Here is a 22,498-nt window from a genome sequence, read left to right as displayed (position 1 = left end):
CAGGCATGTCTTGCCAAAGACACAGCTGCATGTTATTGATCGGTGTTGCTGGTGCCCTTTTGAGTGCCGTATCAAGGCTCTCCCCACTCCGCTATGTAGTCGATGACATAGTCAGTAATTTTTACCAGATGTGATAATCTTTTTGCCAGAGATTTTATTCGTACTCTGTATATGAGGATTTTTTAGTTTAGCTGTTATTAACATACATTGATAGTTTTAGATTTTAACTGATTGATTTGTTCATTACAGTAATTCGTACTATGTCACATTCCAGTCAAGTTTGAATGGTGGTTTAAAACCTGCAACGTTGATGTTCAGTCTTTTTGACTCAATCATCAATTGTTAAATTTTAACTTATTATATCTTTCACTGCTTTCTCCCAGATTTGCTTAGGTCTTTCCGATTTTGCATGCTCAATCACTGCTTTTTCTGTATTTTTGTCAAAGATAAAGAGCTACAAAAAACAATTTAGCATAACTTAGAAAATGCCTTTAACAAAATAGTTTAAAAAACCATTATTTTAGCATATTTTTCTAGATAGCAAGGGATAATAATAGATTAATTAATAATTAGATAATTTATGTCAAATAATTACAAATTTTATTCAGGTAATTTCACAAAGATATTGTATATTTGCGTAAATCACTGGTATTTGAATTAACTTGGTGATGTCAGGTGGCAAACGGCATTCCAAGATTTCTCTGAAGAACAACAATTCTCCAGGTGACAACAAGCAGTTGAACTTATTCTTAAATTGTTTTTTAATTGTTTTTAGTCCTCTCCGAAAGCTCAGTTGATTAGCTCGTTACTTCTGAAAAAAAGAAGTTTCAAGATCAAGCGGCGCTGGTTTGACTCTCGGAGTGTGCACTTGAGAAATGCACTTTAAGGGCTGCTCTCCATTCAGTGACATCTAATGGATAAAATAATTTTTGGCAACAAGACTTCAACAGTAGGAGACTTCACTCTGTCAATCTCAATGACTGGGCCTGAGTCAGTGAGTCAAAGCCTCTTCAAGTAATGTGAAACTGCCAGGATTATACTTTGCAAGTTAAGCTTTCCCAGTCCGAACATAAAGATTCAATTAATCAATTATAGCTTATGATTATTATAGCCTTGCTGGTCTAGTGCAGTTTACATTAGTTAATTTATCACACACAACAGTTTATGCTTAATTGGTTTGATGTATGAATATCATGTTATTTTTACTTTCTGATTTATTGGAAACTGTAATATATATACGCTAGTCGATTTACAGCAATTACAACAGGCCATAGAACTATATAGGTACTGGTAAAGTAAAAATCTTAGAAAAATTTCAATCAATTTACAGCAACATCATACTTGCTATCAGTCATCGAACAAAAAGCTCATGGGGAAACCTTCAAGTTTGCTGGTTCTGCAACATCCCGCGTTTCTGCAGCATTTTCTGCTTTTGATGAGATATTACCTCATTGTGGGATCTACACACCAGTTTTGAAAATAATCAAACAAGAACTGGAAGGTTGTGCTCACAAGAATATTGTTTGTTTCATTTTTTAATCACTGTAACCAATAGAGTTACTGTTTATGAAGTTTGCAGCATTGTAAACTTTATTGTTTTGGAGTTTGAAAAATAAATTAATGTTTTCTGATTCAGCTGAACCAGCAGGATTGACTTCAAAATATAAGTTATTGCTTCACTAAATTTATTATTTAATTATTAAATTAAGTTATTTGTTATTACTGAGTCCACTTGTCCAGCACAAAATATAAAGTACTTGTTAGTCGTTACAGTACACCGTTACAGTATGTTTTATAGGAGTATGTCAATGAATGACGAGTACTGCAGAAGCCTTGTGAGATTTAAAACGTGCATTTACAGTTGTTTGAAATCTAAGATTCATAACTATGGCCAATGTGTAGTGGTGGCTTGACATTGCGTGCTTTTGTGTGTGGTTGGAATGGTTGGATGTCTTCAAGGGAAGCAATTATGACGAATAAACCAGGATATACTGTATTTTATGGGTCTGCTACTATTCGGTGAGTCTGATTCGGTGAGTTCCTAACCCTCAACCCTAAAACGGCAATGATAATTAGGTTAAGATACCCAATAATTAAAAAAAAAATTGAAAAAATCACCGAATAGGGATCGGACTCACCGAAACGGGCCATTCCGATATATTATGTAGGTGGCTTGTTTGTTTTTGCATGTTAGCCACTATGATAAAAATAAGTTTTGTTGTTTTACTTTTCCTAATTAGAACCGCCGTGACAATTTATTCTTGAATTGAATCTATCCACAACCATCTACATATCATTTGCTTCTCTAATTGCATCTGTATTTTCACTCCTTGATCTTCAACTTGGTTGTTCTAAATCCAGCAACTTTTTCGTAATATAGTCATTGTCTCATTTGTTGATATTTCATTGGGTCATTACTTTTTGCTTTCAAGTTATCTTATTTTTAGTGATATATCTAGAATTCTCCAAGCCTTTTCTTGTTGTTTTGTCGATACACTAGTGTTTTTTTGATATCATACAAATTGCTGACCTTACCACCGTTCCTTCACATTTGCTATCATATTTCTACTATGCAGTGTTCCTGTCAAATTTTCCATCCATTCCACCTTCCTTAGGCAATACGACTTTTGTTATTATTATGTTTCTCTATTGTTATTTTACCTTATTCATTTTCTTATTATCCTTGCACTCTTTGCACTATTTCTCTTCTTCTTATTACATTTTGACCATCATTACTTTTTACCGTTAATTTGAAGTAAAAGTTATTCACTACTGGTATAGCATTAGGGTCACAGTTCTTTGCAACAGCATGTGCTCATTTCCAACTAGGTACTTACATTTCGTCATGTACAGTTAGTCAATCTCCAGCAGACTTCCAGACTTGTCATTTTATGTCAACATTCCTTCACCTCTTACAAAGCTTCCATTATTTATCATTTACAGGCAAAACATCTGCGTTAACTGACGCTTTTTTACAATTAATCTTCACAAATATAATTTACAGTAGTTTTGTTTTCTCACCAGATGCTGTTTATAGCGACACTTATACAACATCTGTTGCAAAGATAGGATGCCCATCTACACTTGAAAGAGTTCCATATTTTATTTTGTTGCAGGTAGGTTGCAATATAAGGAATAATGGAAAAATATTTATTGATGAGAAATAACACTCACAAGGCATATTGACACGAAATACAATAACACTATTGGCAAAATGTTGTTGCTGGAAAACTTGGTCGACAACCAAGCTTTACTTTAAAATTGTATTTTAGCTTGAGAGTAAAATTCTTTCAGAGATTTTGGTGGGGCTAGGTAACTTAATGTTTAAATGTGATTTACAATCAGGCTCCACACGTTTGAAGAGTTTTGCTTATTCATTGATATTTCTCAAACTCTAATTTTTAACCCTTTATTCAATGTTTCTATTTGAATAAGATATTGAAGAAGCCTTTGTGGCGAAAGCTTCATCAATCAATTTTACAGGTTTCCGAACCTGACTGATTTTATTTACTTGCGGTGTTTAATCGTTCGGTTGCATTCTTGTGTCACTTTTCATTCTGACTTAACACTTAACATGGCATTCATTAACATCGAGGAACCGAAACAGAGGTTGAAGAGACATTAGCTTCTACTTTATTCTTCATTATTGTTCAGACTTTTGATGTTTTCTTTCAAAATGGTTTCCATAAATGCATGCACAAACGTTTGCTGCATGAAAGAGATAACAATCATCCTTATTAAATATTAAGATACTACCGATGGTAAAACAAGAAAAAATGGTTAAACAAACAAGTAGAAAAGAATGTTTCCTTTCTCAAAACAACTTGATCATATTTGGATGTCTTCATCTAAGTTGTAATGAATATTTCTATCCGTCAATATTGACATGTTTTGGTACAATTTCACTTTCTTTCATAACGTCTTCATCTTGACGCCAGAGACTCCGTGATGAGAAGACAGACTCAAAAGAAGTTTTGGAGGAATGCCAGGAAGCTCACAGAGAAAAGATTTTGGAGCTGAAGCAAATAATTGATGACAAAAAGATGGCGATTGTGGAACTGGAACATACAGTGCAGGAGAACATGTCAGCTATGGATAAAATTGAAAAAATGCTTCAGGAAAAAGATGAACTTATTGAAAGGTATATTAAAATGAAAAGGCTATCTGCATAGGTGGGAAATAGCGCGCTGCTTTAAAGCGCTGCTACTTTGTGATAACAATAACGTCAGTGATGGTGTATTTGTTGATTGACAGTTTGACACTACTTAGAGCCGGAATGGCTCGTTTCGGTGAGTCCGATTCAGTGAGTCCGATCCCTATTCGGTGATTTTTTCATTTTTTTTTTTTTAAATTGTCGGGTACCGTAGCCTAATTATCATTGCCGTTTTAGGGTTAGGGGTTAGAGGTTAGGAACTCACCGAATCGGACTCACCGAATCGGACTCAACGAATAGTAGCAGACCCACTCAGAGCAGTGGTTGCAGTTGTCGGTGTTGATGTGTTTCAATCACTACTCGCTACTTTCACGTTTCGAATAGAAAAATTAATATCCTTTTCAGAAATTAAAAAATTAATATCAAAATTAATATCTTTACACAGGATGTTCGTTTTAAAACTTTGGAAAAAAAACTGTAATCATTTTTCAAAAATACATTTTATATAAACAATTTTTTCACCATTATTTCGACCTTACAAGGTACTTGAAGTACAGGCGTTAGCGTCAGCTCAAGACAAAATGTAGTGCGTAAATGGAACAGTTGTTGTTTTAGCCTGAACTCCCCTCTTTTTGCGTATTGTAGAGTTAGCGATAGCGCGCAGCTTTCCATAATTTTTAAATATCTTATCGTTAAATGCTGGAAAATATTCTGAATTTTCACTCTTAACTCTTCTACCCGACAAATAGAGTGTTGCACAAAAGCCTTCACCTTTTCCGAGAATCAATGGCGGTTACAAATTGTCCTTGCCTGTTTGTCCACCGATTTTAAATGTGAAACCATGTTTGGTGGATGGGCTAGCCTATGCTAGCATTTCGGCAATAGTTTTCTTGCCAAAATTTTGCTGAGTACAGGTTTGTAGTCTATTCTAGAATATCTCTAATACCAACTGCTAATCAAACACTCGAATCAGATTCGACTTATAATCAGAGCTTGAAAGCCATCCAACACTGTGTGGAAAAGGAGAACGGTGTGACCTGTATTATTTCTCACACAAAAGTTGCAACAACAAAGGTTTTCCCATTCAATCTTTCAAATGTACAACAATTATGGAAATGTGAGGATTTGAAAAAGCAATTAAGGCCCCGATCGTACAAAAACGGAAGATGCCAGGTGGGAATCGCACCTCCCACTCAACGACGTCCACAATTTCCATCACGCCAGAAGTTCGACTTCCGCTCAGGGCAACTTGGATATGCACCCCTTATGATGTCAAATAATGGTGAAACTCGAGTATGGCGACTTCCGTTTTTGTTCGATCGAGGCCTTAATTAAATATACAACAATAAAACGTATTTGTTAAAAAGGTAAAAAAATAACTCTTTTTATAGAAAAGATGTTTACAAAATTATTTTTTTGCAAAATTTACCTTCGGTTGAAAACCCTTGTCAGAGCATGGCTTTTACTTTAGATGTGAGCTACTTTTGCGCAAATGTTATCAAGTATATAATTTTTAATACAGTTTTTAGAGATAGCAAACTACCTGTTTTGGCTGCAAACTTTCCTTTTACAATAACTTGATTTCTTACTTCAATTGAAGATTGGATAAGAAAATGCAAGCAAACGAAGCTCTGAATAAAGATCAAATCACATCCTTGAAAGAAGCCATACGTGACAATAAAGGACAGACTGTCGGCTTGCGACAGGAAATCCAGGATTTAACTCGCTATAAAGTGTCCTATCATAATCTCAAAGACACCTTTGATCTCCCACCAGATAAGCGACCACGAAGAGGGTTTAGAAGACCAGTCATTTCTACAAAAAAGGCAAGATCTTCAATAACGCCATTTTTCTTATGGTAGCCTTGTGGTGTCATATTTCGAGTTATAACATGAAGCGCATAATACTTTTAAAAAAAGTTTCGTTCTTTCAGCAGCGTTAAAACGGTAGAAAGAGTGGATTCTACCAGGCAACTCTCACTGCGCTGAGCGCTCATTAGTAGGCCTACAGCATGTCGCATATTGTAGTTAGCGGCGGCATACCTGGTCAAGCAAACTTGATGAGATTGCATCTTTTTATAATGTTGAATATTGAATTGCGATTTGCCGCTTACATACCAATTTTTTCATCTCAGAAGCAACCGTTACATTTCAGACTCAGTTGCTCTCAAGCATAGAGGCTGCGTCCAAGCTTGAGCAGCAGATGATCGAAGTTCAGACGAAGAGCTTGGAGGAATATGACGTGTACTTAGAAGAGGTCAAAGGTCACTTATCATCCAAAAAATTTTCCGATAACGAAACCGACCACGAATATTTTACCGAAGAACTTCAATTGGAGAGTTTGGGAGATGAGGTGCTGAAGGATTTTTATTCGGCTCATTTTTATGTTATCTGCTCACACGTTCGCGCGTATACGATACGAGAAAACAATTCTACATTTATTGTGTTTTTTGTATATGGAAGAGTGCCAACCACGTAATTTACTGTATGACTTGGATTCGTTTTTCAGGGCCTTCGTACATCGCTAAATTCCATAACTTTTAGTTTGCTTTGAAATTTTAAGTTGTACGAAATGTTGAAAAGTATTCAAGAAAGTGAATGCCTTATCTTAAAGATTAATAGGCCTATAAGTATTTGTGTTCACAATTTTGGTAAAGAAGTATCTTTATGGAACCATGCAAGCAGATAAAACCAAGCAGCAACATGGCATTTAACATAACATCAAGAAAGAGTTGGCAATTTCTAGTGTGCTTGCTTATATTATGCTAAATGTTGTTGCTTAGTTTTATCCGTTTATAATTTCTATGTTTATCCACAACTTGAAAAATCGTCTTCTTAAGTTCACTTTTGGCAGCTCTTGGCATAAACATAGTTATGGTGTGACCGGTTGATGGGGTGAAGTGGACGTGTTGCTAACATACGGTGAATGATTCTTATCTGTTGAGGTGGAAATTGCAATATTCTAGGGCGTTGTTTCGAAACTGCTTCCAGAACACCTGCATCCGAAAACTTTCACTTAAAATTAGGATTGAATTTTTTGATCTGACCAAATAAACTTATTCTGATGTTTTATAACTTTCTATATTTGTGACGGTTTGTTTGTACGTTGTACGTTTATTAATAAGCTTGTTAAAATAAATTAAATAATATTTTTTATTGATAAAAGTTTTTAAACTTGGTGATGCTGTCCTTCTTTCCAGATGAGATCAAAACTGAAGAACTTCCAGCGCCTCATTTCTGCCACGGTGGTTGAGTTGGATCTTGTACGACAACACCGGGACACTCTACAAAGCCAACTCTCCCAAATGGAGCAAGCTGAGAACATGGCAACCGGAGATGCTGGAAGCAATGCGGGAACACTTCCTCCTTCCTCCATGGCAGGAGGTCCAGGAAGCAGCAGGATGATGATCCACGATGATGCCGGGAAAAAGACGAGTATAGGTGAACTGCTTGTTTTAAACTACTAAAATGGTCGAAAGGGAACTACTGGTAAGGTACACTGGAAATGGTGCAAAGATCCTTTCTTAAACTGGAATATTGCATCTTTTTAGTGGATGTAAAATCATCTCAATTTTTTTTCCACTGGTGGGAGTGGTATAGCACGTTTTTATTTGTTGTACTTCCTTGCCTTATAAATGTCTTAACCGTAGATTGGTCGAAATAGAACCAAAGTAGGACAGAGCGAATGAAACATCCGAGTATGTCCATCAGAGGGCGTGGTGGACCTAAACCTTGCATGGAATCCTATCTACTTTTTACGAATGAAAACAAGAATCAGTTTAAACTACGCTGCAGCATATATAGCAATAATACGACTTCGGAATACTTTGCTACAGTTAGACAATTGCTCACAGCATTACAACGCAGCCAACACTGGTGGTCTGGTAGCAAGCAGTGACAAGCTCTTGAACATAACTCGTACACTGCCCTAACTCTCTCCCGAAGCAATCATTAGGTGTAATTAAATTCTATTTGAATAACTATTCCTTTACAATACTGTATACGTAGGATGCCATGTAATTTTCATCACAAGATTTGTTGTTGTTACTGTAATCACACAAATGCAATGTTACTTTACACCAATATAGTAATAATATCGTTTACATTATAAAGTTTACACTATTACAGTAAAAAAGTGAATAACAGTAAAGTAAGCACGTTACAGTATTTCTTACCAATACAGTAAATATTATATTATGCACAACACGTAGGTTACATATGTTTCTTGGCAGTTAAGTGTAGCAAAAATTGACAGCGATAGACACGTGTTTCGCCCATGAAGCTGGGCTCATTAGTATCGCACCACTAATACTTAAGAGTTTCGCAATCAACTTGTGCGTTTGATAGAATTGCTTGATTTAATGCAAAACAATAAATTAAAACTTCTCCACCAGAGTCGCAGATGTCTATGGAGAGCGGGCTGGAGGAAGATACAACTCCTCTTGTAGATCCATCAACTGATCCCTTTAATCCACAAGAGCGTCTTCTCAGCAAATACTCAGCGATGTTGTACACTTCTGTGAACTCCGGTAACAATGATATATTTGTCCTTATATACTGTACATTTATGACCAATTCCAATAGTTGTATGTTGCTTTCATTGCATTGCGATACAGACATAGAACATTCGCTTTTGTTGAAGATCGAACCAATGACCACTGGTTATTAACCTTTACTTTGAACAATCGTGTTGGTTTAATTCAGAGGTTCTCAACCTGGGGTTTGCGAACCCCAAGGGTTTACTAGAAGATTTCCATGGGTTCTCAAAGCATGACTTCCTCGTGTGCCTGTGTAATGTCCTTCCTGGATTGAGAAACAACAACTACAAGAAATTCAGTACATACAAGATGACACAAATTCTCAAGTAGTTTTGAAAATGAGAAATTGTTCAGTTGAAAAGTCCAAATTTATGGAAAAGTCGGTCAAATAATGCTAGCTCATTATCAATTCTGATGGACTACCTTGGATTCGTGATAATCTGATCTTGTTTTGTGTTAGCTGTCTCTAAATTTGATAGCATCTTTTTGCAATAGAGTTTTGTTGTATAGAAAATTGAAAAATAAATCATATTTTGGTTACAAACTGATTTTTATGTTCTAAAAATGTGTTTATGATCAGAGAAACTTTATTTATCCCTGAGAGGTCATGGAAGCTGTTATGGTTGATGAAAAACAAACTATATATATTTGTTGCCTTTGCGAAGTCTCAACTTAGTTTTTCAGTGACTGAGCTCGTTAAAGTTTGTTTCTCTACGTAATACATTGTCATACATACGCAATTGAACTTTTGAAGGTGTGCTAAAGAGATCTAAATTCGCTGTGGTCTATCTGACAGGCAAGACCTTTGATGAGATAACGGTGGCCCGATTTTGCAAAAGCTGTGGAGAGAAGACGGCAGTTTGTCCTCACAAGGTCACCAAGTCAGACCTGGTTGTTTCCCTCCCTGTCGGATGCACTCACATCAAAGTGTCCAGACCTATGGTCAGAGTCGCACTTCCAAGCTTGCCACAGAACGGGTGAGATAGCCGTCGCCACGTCATCTCATATTTCTTCATAAATGTTATCATAGAAAAACTTGTTGATGCTGTTAAAGCGTTTGAAAGAGTTCGAATCAACATGTGGTCAGTTGATATTAGTAGATTATTATTATAATTATCGCGAAGTATTTGATAAAACTCGAAACAGAAAATAGAAGAATTTCTCAATAATCTGTCAAAAAACGCTGCTAACTTCGGACTTCAAATAAATGTGTCCAAAACCAAATGTATGATAACCGATACATTGACAACTCACTCAGTCTCACTATATACGAAAAGCAAGTAGAACAAGCATCAGAATTGGTATATCTTATGGCCACAAACTATCCTCGACTAACGATGGAAAAACTGCAGTACAACACCGAATCGGTCTAGCTGCATTTGAAAAGAACAAAAAGACTCTAACATCCAATAGACTCCCAATCAAACTAAAATCAAAAATTTCAACACTTACGTTTTACCAGTCGTGCTAAACAGTCTAGAATGCGTAAATTGGACGTCTATAACAATGAAAAACTTACCACTTTCCAAAATCACATCATGAGAAGCATGACCAACGAAAAGGTAATTGATCACATGAAAATAGAAGACTTATTGACTATAACGAAGCTACACCCAATTGCAGCAAAAATAAAATCAAACATTCTGAAACTGTTTGGCCATACTAAAAGATCAAAATCTGGAGTCAGCAAAATCTACATGGAAAGCAAAGTTAGCGGAAAGAGAAAAAGAGGCAGACCACTAAGGCGATGGCATGACAACATCCAGGCATGGACCGAACTCAATTTGACGACACTGGGCGAGCTAACAAAAAACCGTGACTCATGGAAACAGACCTAATCCATGTTGATGCGCAATCTGATTCAAGCGGAGATGGCAATTGAACATATTTTATTTGAGAAAACTAACGAATTTAACTGTTTATTTTCATGCTTTTGATAAACTTTCTAGATTAACCCGAAGTGAAGAAAATGCGGTTAAACTTGAATCAAAACAGTGGTTAAGTGCTTTCTAGCCTTATCTAGCTCACTTTGAAATTAACTACTCAATGCAATAGCTCTTAGTCCTCAAATGCTTAATGTCGAAGCTCTGAGATTCATTGGAGAAAGTTTTGTTCAATGCAAAGATATTGTGCCATCTACAACAGGCATAAATATTAATCTTTGTTGGTTTCAGGGGAACAGAAGGTGACTATTTCTCCCAACAATCCCCTGGAAAGTGGTTCGAACCAGTTCCTCAGCGACGGAAATGGAACGATTCGGGTAGAAATGAGATTGATTTTTGTTGAATCCAGACTTACGTCCGGTAGTTGACTATTTAGAATAAGTGGACGGGAAAGCAAGGAAGCCAATCTTCATGTCCACCTTCAGGCATGTCTCTACATGTCCAGCTAAAGACATAGCTGCATGCTCTTGAGCGGTGTCGAACCAGCACCCTCTCGGGTGCCGTACCAGAGTTTTCACTACTCGGCTATGAGGTGGTACTGAGATTGATTCATTTGATCTTTGTCCTCGGACTGGGAAAGCTTTTTTGAGATCTTGATCCTGGCAGTTTCGCATTCTTGTAGGCTTTGAATTACTGACACAGGCCCGGTCACAAATGTCACAAATGGTCATTATGTTATCATAATTTAAAATAGGTCTAATTTTTCAAATACAATTCATTACAAAAGCGTAATTTTGTAACTAACTAGCTTTCGGCAATCAACTAGGTCAAGCTTGCGATATACCGGCCAACGAACTGATTCTTTATAAATATCGAATCGATGTCTTTTCTGTCCCTTTAGTCGCCGTTTCTCACCAAACCACAACGCTAGTCATTTCCTAGCAAGAAACAGAGCATTTGAGACCATTTCATCTATTCCTCCTGGACTGGAATTGCTTAATGTTTGAATACTTTGACTTTTCAGAATCGGAGGAATCCGCAGATGTGTCTTTCCGTCGCCAACTGGCTCCTCTCTGGCAAAACGCTAAGCGGCGAGCAGGGATAGATGCTGTGTCTGGCACTTCATCAGTATGTGCCACAAGGGATCTTGATAAGATGAGGATACTATCTTTGATGGAGCAGTTCTATGCCAGTATCATCTGGAATGATGATCATATCACTGCTAATGATGAAGAAAACTCTTTTAGGTGAGAACAACTGCAAAGCGGTGATGGTAAAAATAAAACCATGCTGATATTGAAGCCAGTTTTTAGACATATTTTTGTAGTGCGAACATACTCGTTTCTTCAACTAAACTGTAACTGCAAAGATGATAATGTGAGAAACACACATGCTCTAACCATGCTTCTCATACTACTTGCTTCTGGGCTTTAAACATATATATTGCAAGTGACCATTTACATCTACTGCTTGAAAAGGTCTGGATGTTACGTTATTCAGAGCCATTAATACTTGGACATTTCAACGTGAATCAACCCTCTCTAAACTGAACGCAATAGGCAGTTGCTTCAACTATTTTCTGGCCAGAAACTGAATCAATTGTTCATAAAAGGTTATAAATCTGTTCGAGTTTTTACTTTTTTGCCCCACAACTGACCTCGCTAACAAACGAACCTGTCAAAAACATGTTGAAGGACTTGGCCATAGCGGCTGGCAAGATGTAGAAAGTTATTCATGTTTACTGTTCGAAACTTTCTTTTACGGTCTGAGCTCACACAAGGACCACTTTTCCAGGTCTATCGTAACAGAACATTGAAGCAACCGGCTGTACGGGAACCACAGTAATCAATGCTGGCTATCAAAAATTGGCATAAAAAACCCGCATTTAAATGCAGCAGCATTGATTCTTCGTCAACCCGACGCCGCTGTTGAAATGATTTGATGCACAAAGGTGCTTATTCAAATAGAATTTCAATCAAGCTTCCCTGACAGCAAAATCCGTCATTTCACATTGATTCAACGTCTGCAGACATTGAATCAATGTAAAAATGGCGAATTTTGCTGTCTGGGTTAGCTAACACACGGTAACGTTTCAGGGAGTACCTTTACAACTTCATGAGTGAACGTTATCAAGAAGAAGAGATATCTACTATGGCTACTTATGACTTGATAACCGCTATTGTCAAGTATGCTGAGCATGATAAAGTGAGACCATAAAATAAAATGGCATTGTTATACTGCTACAGCTATCAAAGCATTGTATGTTGTGTGAGTGTTGGAAAGCTGTTCGAATAAACTTCTATTAATTTTTGTTTGAAAAAATGATATTTTCTTGAAAGCCGCGAGCGATCAGCTATGTATGTTCAATATTGATTGATACAAGCTGTTTACTACAGTAATAAACTGTAGGCCTACACATTGTCATACAATAAGCACAAAGAAATAAACACAGTAACATCAATAAGTCTGCTTTGCTTACACAATCAACTTCAACTCTATATGTAGTTATCAAAAAATGTAATTAATAAATAATATAATCATTTTTCGTTTTGCGCCATTATAATTGTGTTCTAAACATTCTTGTATAGATTGCTTGGTGGATACATGGCCACCTGGAGAAGCGGCCTGATTTGTCACATTTTGCAGATTTTGATTACAGCTACTGCTAGTGTTTGACTGACATTTTCTGTAATTTTTTTTACTTTTTGTTGTTTCCTTATGATATAAAAGCTTTTTGTTGCCTTGGGGAAGCAGTAGCAGATGAGAAAAAGTAAGTTGAAAAACGCTAAATCAGACTGTTATTGAAAAATTAACAGTCTGACTAAAATCTTCGAAATCGAATTTTCTTTGTTTTTGAACATGTGAAGATGTTAAAACCTATTGTGTCATCTGGGGAAAACAGTAAAGAAAGCGTAAAAATACAATTTTTAGAAAAATTTATTTAAACATTCACCCAAAGTTAGCAAAATCTGGAAATTTCTGCAAAATGTGACAAATCAAGCCGTATCTTTAGGTAGCCATGTTGGATATCATTTTTATTGAACAACAAAAAGGGCGAAAATGTATTGAAATTCTGTTTCAATTTGGCGTTGTTTTTCATTTCTATCAAGATACTTTTGTATTTGTGCTTTCTTAATAATTTTTTTTTTAGACTCTTATTGCGTGACAATATTGAAATTCTACATTATTTTGCTTGTCGTAGACGGTTCTTGTCGCCGGTCTCACTCTAGCCGGCCTAGTGGACGGGAGCACAGCGAGGTACGCGCTTGTCCTTGCTGATCTGATAGCAACGGTGGCCTGGAGCGAAGTGAGAGACTTTGCGGCTTTCGTCCAAGTCTTGTACCCTTTCTTAGAGGTTCGTATGAGGCGAAAGGAAAACTTTGTGTGTTTGATTGAGCGATAGTGGTCACTGTCGTACACTCCATCAATATGACATTAACATTTAATGTTTGGCAATTTAGACGACACACTTACCCTTCGTATATTAAAATAACAGTACGTCCAGGAAGCAGTGAACTGTTTCTTAGACTTAAGAATGTACAAAGTTTTATAATTTATTTCGCCAAAGCTAAGTTGTTTCCCACAACATAAAGCCGATGTCTACCTTAAATTTTCCGCTTTTATTAGGCATTCTTCCGCACAATGATATGATAAGTCTCTGCACCAGTTACTGTACACGATCACGTTGTTTTATCATTTTTCAACGTTTTTTCCCAATATTACCATCTCTTTTGTTTCGTATGTTTTCGTAATTTTACTGCAACCCATTTGAACGCGATCACTAGCACCGGTGATTCCGAGTCTATAAGAGTCTCCATGTGGTTATCTGTGTTTCATCGTCTGAGCAGGAAGAAGATCTTGAAACATTTGTCATGGAATACACCGCTTTCAGTGAAAATAAAATCTCAAGGACTTTGGTTCTAAACTACCTTGTACACGTCATCACAAAGAACAAGGAGCCGAGGTTTTTGGTGAGTGATCTTATGTTTAATTTGCACGTGACAAGACGTGGTAAATAGAGCGTCTTGCTTTTTGTAAATCTTTGTTGTTGGCAACAATGTTATAAATGATTAGTTCGAATCGTTTAAAATGGTGAAAACCAGAAAATTCGTAGGCGCCGACGCTTCAAACCCATTTTATCCAATCCAGTAGCTTATGACAAAACAATCTTTTTAGGATGCCGAGTCGAAATTGTCATCTGCATCTATGAAGGAAAAGGGAAGTATGACACTGGAAGAATTCACACTAGCGATGGAAAATATAGCTCCCCTCGCGAATGATCAGCTTCTGAAGAGGCTCACCAAAGAGTCCATGCACAGTGCTGGTTCTCAAGTTGTTCCCTTGAAAAGATTAACTTGTATCCTTTCCAAAATCTTTAAAACAAATTACGTGATTCTAAATTGCTGTTAACGTTGTGTCGAACAAACCGATCTCGTGCTCTGTCTGTTGCAAGTTGTGTCTTTCAGAGAGTCATTTCAGCTTAAAATATTTCTCATCAGGCCAATCTTGATAGGCCTAATGGTTTTAAAAACCTCCGAAAACATTTAGTAGAACCACGTTATTATCCTGACTTGCCATGTTACTTGTCAGCTGTGGCGGCTTATGTTTGCCTGCTTCAAGTCTGGCAGCTGCTCAGAGACCAAATAGGCGTTAAAGTTACCGAAGCTCGCAGACAACACACAGAAGGTAACAAGCTGAATGAAATAATGTGACCGTTCGATTTAGACATATTGTAGTTTCTAGTTAGGCTAGTGTATTAGGCTATTATTCTTAGGCTATTGTAGTTTCAGTTTTTCGTAACTGTGCACCTTTTCTTGAAGCCACTTTAACATGAAGAAATTCTGCCAAACTGCAATGACACCGCCAACCAATCGGAACATGTTATAAGAGGCTACCGTCCTATTGTGACCCTTATAGCACCCAGCCAGAGAGTTGATCCTTGCTTTAAACTGTGGTAATTGCAGAAAAGAGGAATGGCAGGTGTGAGAATCGAACCCAGGTCATCAAAATGACTATTCTGTATCACTAAGCCAAGCAACTGATGGCGATACCATCATTTAATTTGCTTTTTGCTCAAAATCTTAATATTTATCATCTTAGTAAAAACAGAAAGAGACTGTTCACCAGGCATTTGATAATAAAACGGAAAAGGATTATACAAAAAGATTGTTTATAGAAAAGTGGTACATAAACCAGAAAGCACAACATGCTCTTAACCAGAAAGATGGTCTGAATTTCCCCTCTGTGTACAAACAATTACTTTAACTTTAGCTTCACCTTTTCCATTCTCAATGCGTCTTCTCCATCATTGTTATTGCTAACCAAATGGTTTTTTGTCTTGTCTGATGTCTTTTCAACGTTTCTTGACGGTGGCCCAATAGATAGATAATTTACGCTGTTGGAAAGTAGCCTACTGGTTTTAGGCATTCACTGCATTCAGTTTAACCTCTAGGTATCTTGTTGCGTGTTTTAATTCTAATTCTTGCTGCTTTACTTTATTCATTTTATCAGTATGTTTTTGTGTTGTGCCATCGTTGCTGAACAGGTTGTGTTAACCTGTTTTAGCCACCTTGAAAAAGTCAGTCGTGCTGACTGACGAAACGTCGGAAATACAAAAGCTAGTTATCATCTTTAACATCAGGAGGTAACCTAGTAACTAGTCACCAGAAGAACGCAAATTACTTCTATTATTTATCATCTTACTATTTATCAAAATCTTTTTTATCATCTGCTTTTTTACGTCTTGGAAAAGGTAGCTTACGAGTGGTTGATTAATTCAAGGTTTCAGTGGCTGTGGCAAAATTTTGTCATGTTGAAGTGGCTACCACCTTTTCTTTAGTAAATTAACCTTTCTGGAAAATGGAATTTTTCTCCGTGAAATAAGTTCACCTCCGGTTGCGAAAGCCTGGTGTGATCGAATAGTAAGATCGAGAGAGAACGATTCGTGAATGCACGTGACCAAACCTTCCAAGGCTAACCCTACGTTCAGTGGAAACGACCAGGCATGGAGGAACCACGTGGGCTTGGGCCCATCTACTTTATTATCTGAATGGGCCTTGCCCACCCACTTTTGAAAGCCAGATTTCTTTGAAAAGGTAGCGAAAACGGCAAATCAGAGAGGGAGTTCCAAAAAAAAATTGGTGGAGCAATCTATCAATCAATATAATTATTCTCTATGGTTAAAACAATGATAGCATTTCATGCACGTAGGCTACTGTATAATGCTGCAGATTATTACTCCCAAATGGTATTATAACTGTGTGTGTATTGCTGCCTTTTTATTTGTGTGTACATCGCCATATTTTGTACAGCGCTATAGAGCAATTTAACAATTTTGTGATTCTCTTGGCCAAATCGGGCCCAAAAATGAAAAATTTTTGCTTGTCGGCACGAAAAACAATCTTGAAAACACAATGTACAAACGATTTCAACTATTAGGAATGCAACAATGTTATGAGGGGTCTGGGGGGCAAATCTTCCCTAAAATTGGATTGACTGACTGCTGTGCCTCTGGGCCCACCTACTTTTAAAATGGTTCCTCCATGCCTGGGAACGACTGGACGGGATTAATTGTCAGAAACAACGTGTCAACACTAAGAAGATACTTCACGCTGTCAACGTTGATGATCGGATCTGAAGTAGCCGTTAAATTAAACTTCTACCCGGCCAATAAACCAGTCATTATTGCATTGATTTAATGTTTGCAGACGTTAATTCTGTGTAAAAAATGACTGATTTTCTGACCGGGTACACGAAGACTATGCGTGCCTGCCTAAATTAAGTTTTAAGAACAGCTCTTTGATTGAAGAATATGTTTCAACGTTTATCCGGTCTAAAGCAAAATCATATGTTCAATTCCGCAACAACCTATTAATTTGTTTATTTGCAGTGACAACAAAGCTTCAGACATCACGCAGTTTGGTACCAGAGACAGGATGGCTGATAACAATGTCACAGGTAGGCTATACAATTTTCTGATGTGAAAATGTCTATTCATAAATCATGGCATGAAATCAAACAAAATATTAATTTTTACTTTTAAGATTTCTTATTTTTACGACCATTTTAGATCTGGCAACACTAGACAACCTTTTTTCTCGGGTGATACGCAGCTTGTCACAATCTTCTAGTTACAAGCTTAATACCACGCAGCAAAACTTAATTACATGGTTTCAACAATGTATGGTAACTTTCTGGTTGGAACCAAATTTGTTGTTATTGTGTATATGGCAGTGGTTTTCAACCAGGGTTTCGCGGAACCCTAAGGTTCCGCCAGTAGGTCTAGGGGTTCCGCCAGTTTACATTCAAATCCGAGAAATAATAAAACATTTATGAAAATAAATGTAATTTTTTAGAGTTTGTATTTTTATTGTACATAAATAAATCAAACGATGTTTTTTGCATAAGGCAATTAAATTATTGAACAGGGGTTGCTCAAGCTTTTGGAATGTTTCATTGGGTTCCGTTCCACCAAAAAGGTTGAAAACCACTGGTATATGGTATGCCTGGTGTCGCAAATAAACGATAGGCGGTGGTGGTGATGGTTGTGGAGATATAGTCATTGAACCTACATCAGTTTAAATGAGAAGAAAAAATAGAAGGAAAGGAATGACTCTCAAAGAGATTCAAAAACATCTGTTTTTCTACCCGAAGTGACATCGATGAGATAAACATTCAACAAAACACAGCTGTGAGAGAAGTCGTTTATCGAAATTGATCCTTCCAGACTCTACAACGTTCATAAAACTGGTGTATGAACAGTTGCAAGACTCACCAAAGTTTTAGCTGAACGTGGAGAGTTAAGAGTGGCCCTTGCGATCAGCGGTGAAAGGGGTACTTAGCCTACACCACTGTGCTTTGCTGCATAAGTGAACAAGGTATTTTGTTCAAACCATGTTTTTAAGATGAAGAAACATCTCATAAACGGAGTTCCAACCACCTATACGATCGATTGGTGAATTTTCAGAACCTGGGTGGGTACACAAAGATTTGCTCTTTGTGTACGGTACCCACCGTGTGTGTGAAGTGGCTCCAACGTTTTCAAAGCATTGCAAGGTGCTCTCTCATAAACAAAAATGACATCAATACAGTATTAGGTAGTTTTACGCAGAGAGTAATTTTCAGGGTGGGACGAAAATTTAAAAAAATATGTACTGATGTATCCTAAAACCATGGCTAAAGAACCATGCAGAGAATGTGCGCTTGTGGATGTTTTTAATTCCAACTCAAGTGGTTACACCAAGCCAAGTTGCTGATATCTTCAACAAGGTTTATTTAGTGGCTTTTTGAATGGCATTGGCATTTTTAGAATTTTTAACCACTGGCATATCACCTTTCAATCGTCATATATTCCCCACTAAAGATTTTGTTGCTGATAATGTTAACACTGACATCATGAAGCCCCAGCAGACCGATAAAAGAGCAGCTCGAAAACTTAGCATCGACTGTCTTCACTCGTCTCAGTCCACTGACAGATCCACAACTTCCACTGCTGTGGAAAGTCTTATGGAGTCTGTTAAAGTCAACGGTTGGTGTGAAGAGCATAATAAATGAGCTGTCTCCCCGGCGCCACATTAATAATGTCAGTAATATAAAAGGCAGGTCCACACAATAAAGTAGCATCATTTTGATTCCATCTACAATGAAAGCGAGTTTGTAGAAAAAAGCAGAAGGCAATGGAACCTTTAAATAAACCCCTCCGCGACATCCTCCACATCACAAAAGAGCAAAAAAGACTAAACCTGTCAAGTAACCAATCTAATAATGAAAACGATATTAGCGTTGTTTGTTTTTGGAGATTTCGGGGTCATGGAGCATTGGAGCAGTGTGTGCAATGGTTTGGCTACAAACATTGGACACATGAAACTTGTATTCTTGGTTTCCCTCTAACAATTGTAAAATTTAGTCGCTTTCGCAATTATGGCAACATCATGAATTTATTGTAATACTTTCCACTGTCTGGATTGTCAGTAAAATGATGTCTTTGTGTGAGCACAGTTAATGGTCTATTGGTCTATCAGTGGTTCTCAACCGCCGGTCCACGCAATTGTTTGTTGGTCTGCTAAACATCTTACTTTCTGCTTAGTTAACTTTAATATGAAATCATAAGCAGTACAAAGTTGTTATTCGTTGTAAAACCCATTTACTCCCCCACCAGCTCCCCAACCCCACCAGGGCCGTTGAGGGGTAACTTGGGTCCGGTGCTAAAGAGGTTTTCGGGTCCCAAATCAAGACACTTCTAAGAAAAACGCACTATATCCTAAGAATACGCGGTGGTTTCTTTAAGTCCCCGGCCCCTAATATCATCCCGAACCCGGGTTCAAATGTACCCCAGGCCCCTAAAATCATCCCGAACCCGGGTTCAAATGTACCCCAGGCCCCCAAAATCATCCCGAACCCAGGTTCAAATGTACCCCAGGCCCCCAAAATCATCCCGAACCCGGGTTCAAATGTACCCCAGGCCCCTAAAATCATCCCGAACCCGGGTTCAAATGTACCCCAGGCCCCCAAAATCATCCCGAACCCGGGTTCAATTGTACCCCAGGCCCCTAAAATCATCCCGAACCCAGGTTCAAATGTACCCCAGGCCCCTAAAATCATCCCGAACCCGGTTTCAAATGTACCCCAGGCCCCCAAAATCATCCCAAACCCGGGTTCAAATGTACCCCAGGCCCCTAAAATCATCCCGAACCCGGGTTCAAATGTACCCCAAAATTCCAATCCGAAAAACAGCGAAGTCTTATGTACGGCACGAATTTTCGCGTCGTTTATTCGAAACACCTTCGAGAAAAATATTCCAGTGGAGCCTACTCCCCTGATCTACCTACACACAATAAACTAATTATTGTTTGCAACATTGAAACAACGTATTCACGACATAGGTTTATTTTGAATAAAAGCAATCGGCAACGTTATAATAACGTTCAGCAAAACGGCAACAAGAGAAAATGCATAAAATATACGTCATTGTGCCTAAAAATCCACTCAATTTTGGAAGGCAATAACTTATTCTATGTTGAACCAGTGCACTTCTGATAAACAAACAACCTAGTTTTTCCGGTAGCCACTTTAACAAGTCGAAATTCTGCCACTAAAAATGACTAGAATGAAACCGCCAACCAATCATAAGCTACGGTTTAAGTGACGTAAAAAATGGCGAAAAGAAGATGATACAAAGCAAATTAAGTGATGGATTTTTTGTCAACTGGTTGGCTTAGGGGTTAGGGTTAAGGCTAGAAAGCAGTTATTTCATTGACCCGGGTTCGATTCCCACTACTGCTATTGCTCTTTTTCTTCTGTAATTACCAAATAAAGTTCAAAACAAGGATTAACTTTCTGGCTGAGTGCAAGAACGGTCACAATTGGACGGTAGCTTCTTATAACATGTTCTGATTGGTTGGCGGTTGCATTGTAGTCATTCGCAGTGGCAGAATTTCGACTTGTTAAAGTGGCTACCTAGCTTTTCCAGCAGTGCATAAATCGAATCAATATAAAAAGGAGAAATCTTGCTAAGTGACAATGAGCGAGGTGCTTTCAAGGCTGCACTTATCATGGTAACGGAGCAACATTAAACTTTTTAAACATAATTTTCCTCATGACGCAGGTCAAGATGTTGGCGGGAAACATATCGAGATTACGTCTTTCCGGCAACAACCAATCGCAGCAATCCTACAACGATGACGTTTACTGGCAGTCTCGACCGGATACCAGAGACAGTTTGTTTTAATTGTCAAAACGTCAAAATCTGTTATTTTGACGTTGAAAAGAAGTCAAAATGACACATTTCCACGCTCATTGTTAGGTCGTAACGCGCAAGATCATGTTCATAACACAAGTCAAGTTTCACAACATGATTTTTCAAAACTTATTATTAACAAAATGGAAAGAAGTATTCATCATCACTTTCTATGTTCATTCCATATTGCAGATCTTGAATAACTTTTTTGTTAAAAACTATATTCTTTAGCTAAACCCGCTAAAGTTACTATGTTTTATTTCTCTATGGTTCAACTATATTCTTATTCCACGTAAATATATTATTACCTATTTCAAAGAACAGCATATTAGAAACATCATTTATCAGTGGAAGTATAATTTCATTTTTGAATGGGTGGTTGAGTACCCTGATGCAGCATCTCAGCAACACTATCATGCTTCGTTTGACATCCGGGATGCTTGCTTTATAAAGTTCAATATGATTCTGCTTGAGCGAGGTGTACTGACGAAGCTACACATACGAATGTGAAAACGACGTGATTGCAACGTATACACAATGCCATTGTTCTTTTGTCGACGATCACATGATCGGATCATGTCGCGATTGCACACTGTGACGTAATAAATACCAGTTTTAAGTGGCGCCGTGGTGGTTGACGACCTCAAAGCAGTGGTGAAACCCCTTTTCTATAAATCATGAGTGGAGGAAAGTTTAAACATCCTTCATGAAAGAGACAGAGCTAAAATTACAAAACCGGTAACCTGGCGTTGCATGTCGGGGTATAGAGTTTTGGTCATCTTCAAGCTCACTCATTCCTGCCATTTCATGGATGTGTTTTTCATTCATTACGAAACAGTCTAATATTGTGATGGTTGTTGTGGTATCATGTTACGTCGCATATCCATCATGGCATTCGGTTGCTGGGGATTTTGCATCTGTTGGCCATACTGCCTCTGCAACAGATAGGAAATTAATAAGCGAGAGTCATGCTTGGGTATTGCACAAAGCCATGGCGGAAAGTAAGGGTCTTAAACACGCGGGTCGCACGCGGCCCGCGAGGACTTTTGGTGCAGCCGCGATGCATTTTTTAACTGTGAAATAAATAACAATTGTGTCGTACCAGCCCAGCCACATAACATTAATGCTAATTAACAATTACTGAGCATACTTTTTCTATAGATTTAGAAAAATAAGATGCACTCTACAAT

At 37.7% G+C, this 22,498-nt stretch overlaps 2 protein-coding genes across 2 annotated transcripts in view; one reads left to right on the top strand and one right to left on the bottom strand.

Annotated features, from left to right (window-relative positions):
• The first annotated feature begins 607 nt into the window (after positions 1–607).
• LOC145777965 (uncharacterized) lies at positions 608–21,511 on the top strand. Its single transcript, XM_082589337.1, has 18 exons — positions 608–723; positions 1,331–1,501; positions 3,025–3,116; positions 3,939–4,141; positions 5,754–5,979; positions 6,308–6,505; positions 7,353–7,593; positions 8,547–8,681; positions 9,487–9,667; positions 10,865–10,950; positions 11,598–11,820; positions 12,670–12,778; positions 13,776–13,928; positions 14,422–14,544; positions 14,750–14,930; positions 15,164–15,259; positions 17,463–17,530; positions 21,177–21,511. Exons 1-18 carry the CDS (start codon positions 669–671, stop codon positions 21,297–21,299), a joined length of 2,664 nt encoding a protein of 887 aa, XP_082445463.1. The 5' UTR covers positions 608–668; the 3' UTR covers positions 21,300–21,511.
• The window catches only part of LOC145777964 (mediator of RNA polymerase II transcription subunit 12-like protein), a 38,712-nt gene continuing 36,656 nt past the window's right edge, over positions 20,443–22,498 (bottom strand). Inside the window, exon 44 of the mRNA XM_082589336.1 lies at positions 20,443–22,243. Coding sequence (XP_082445462.1) covers positions 22,148–22,243 — 96 coding nt within the window. The 3' untranslated portion in view covers positions 20,443–22,147. The remainder of the gene's footprint in view (positions 22,244–22,498) is intronic.

This window comes from Aplidium turbinatum, chromosome 10, assembly GCF_918807975.1.
Source record: "Aplidium turbinatum chromosome 10, kaAplTurb1.1, whole genome shotgun sequence".
Lineage (NCBI taxonomy): Eukaryota > Metazoa > Chordata > Ascidiacea > Aplousobranchia > Polyclinidae > Aplidium > Aplidium turbinatum.
This window is presented reverse-complemented; position numbering and strand designations above follow the sequence as displayed.

Bases quoted from the DNA above. Each gene is read 5' to 3' on its own strand.
- LOC145777965 (XM_082589337.1), top strand. From the start codon at position 669: ATGTCAGGTGGCAAACGGCATTCCAAGATTTCTCTGAAGAACAACAAT. The intron at 6,506-7,352 runs GTGCTGAAGGAT...CCTTCTTTCCAG, and splicing joins TGGAGAGTTTGGGAGATGAG to ATGAGATCAAAACTGAAGAA. The intron at 13,929-14,421 runs GTTCGTATGAGG...TCGTCTGAGCAG, and splicing joins TCTTGTACCCTTTCTTAGAG to GAAGAAGATCTTGAAACATT.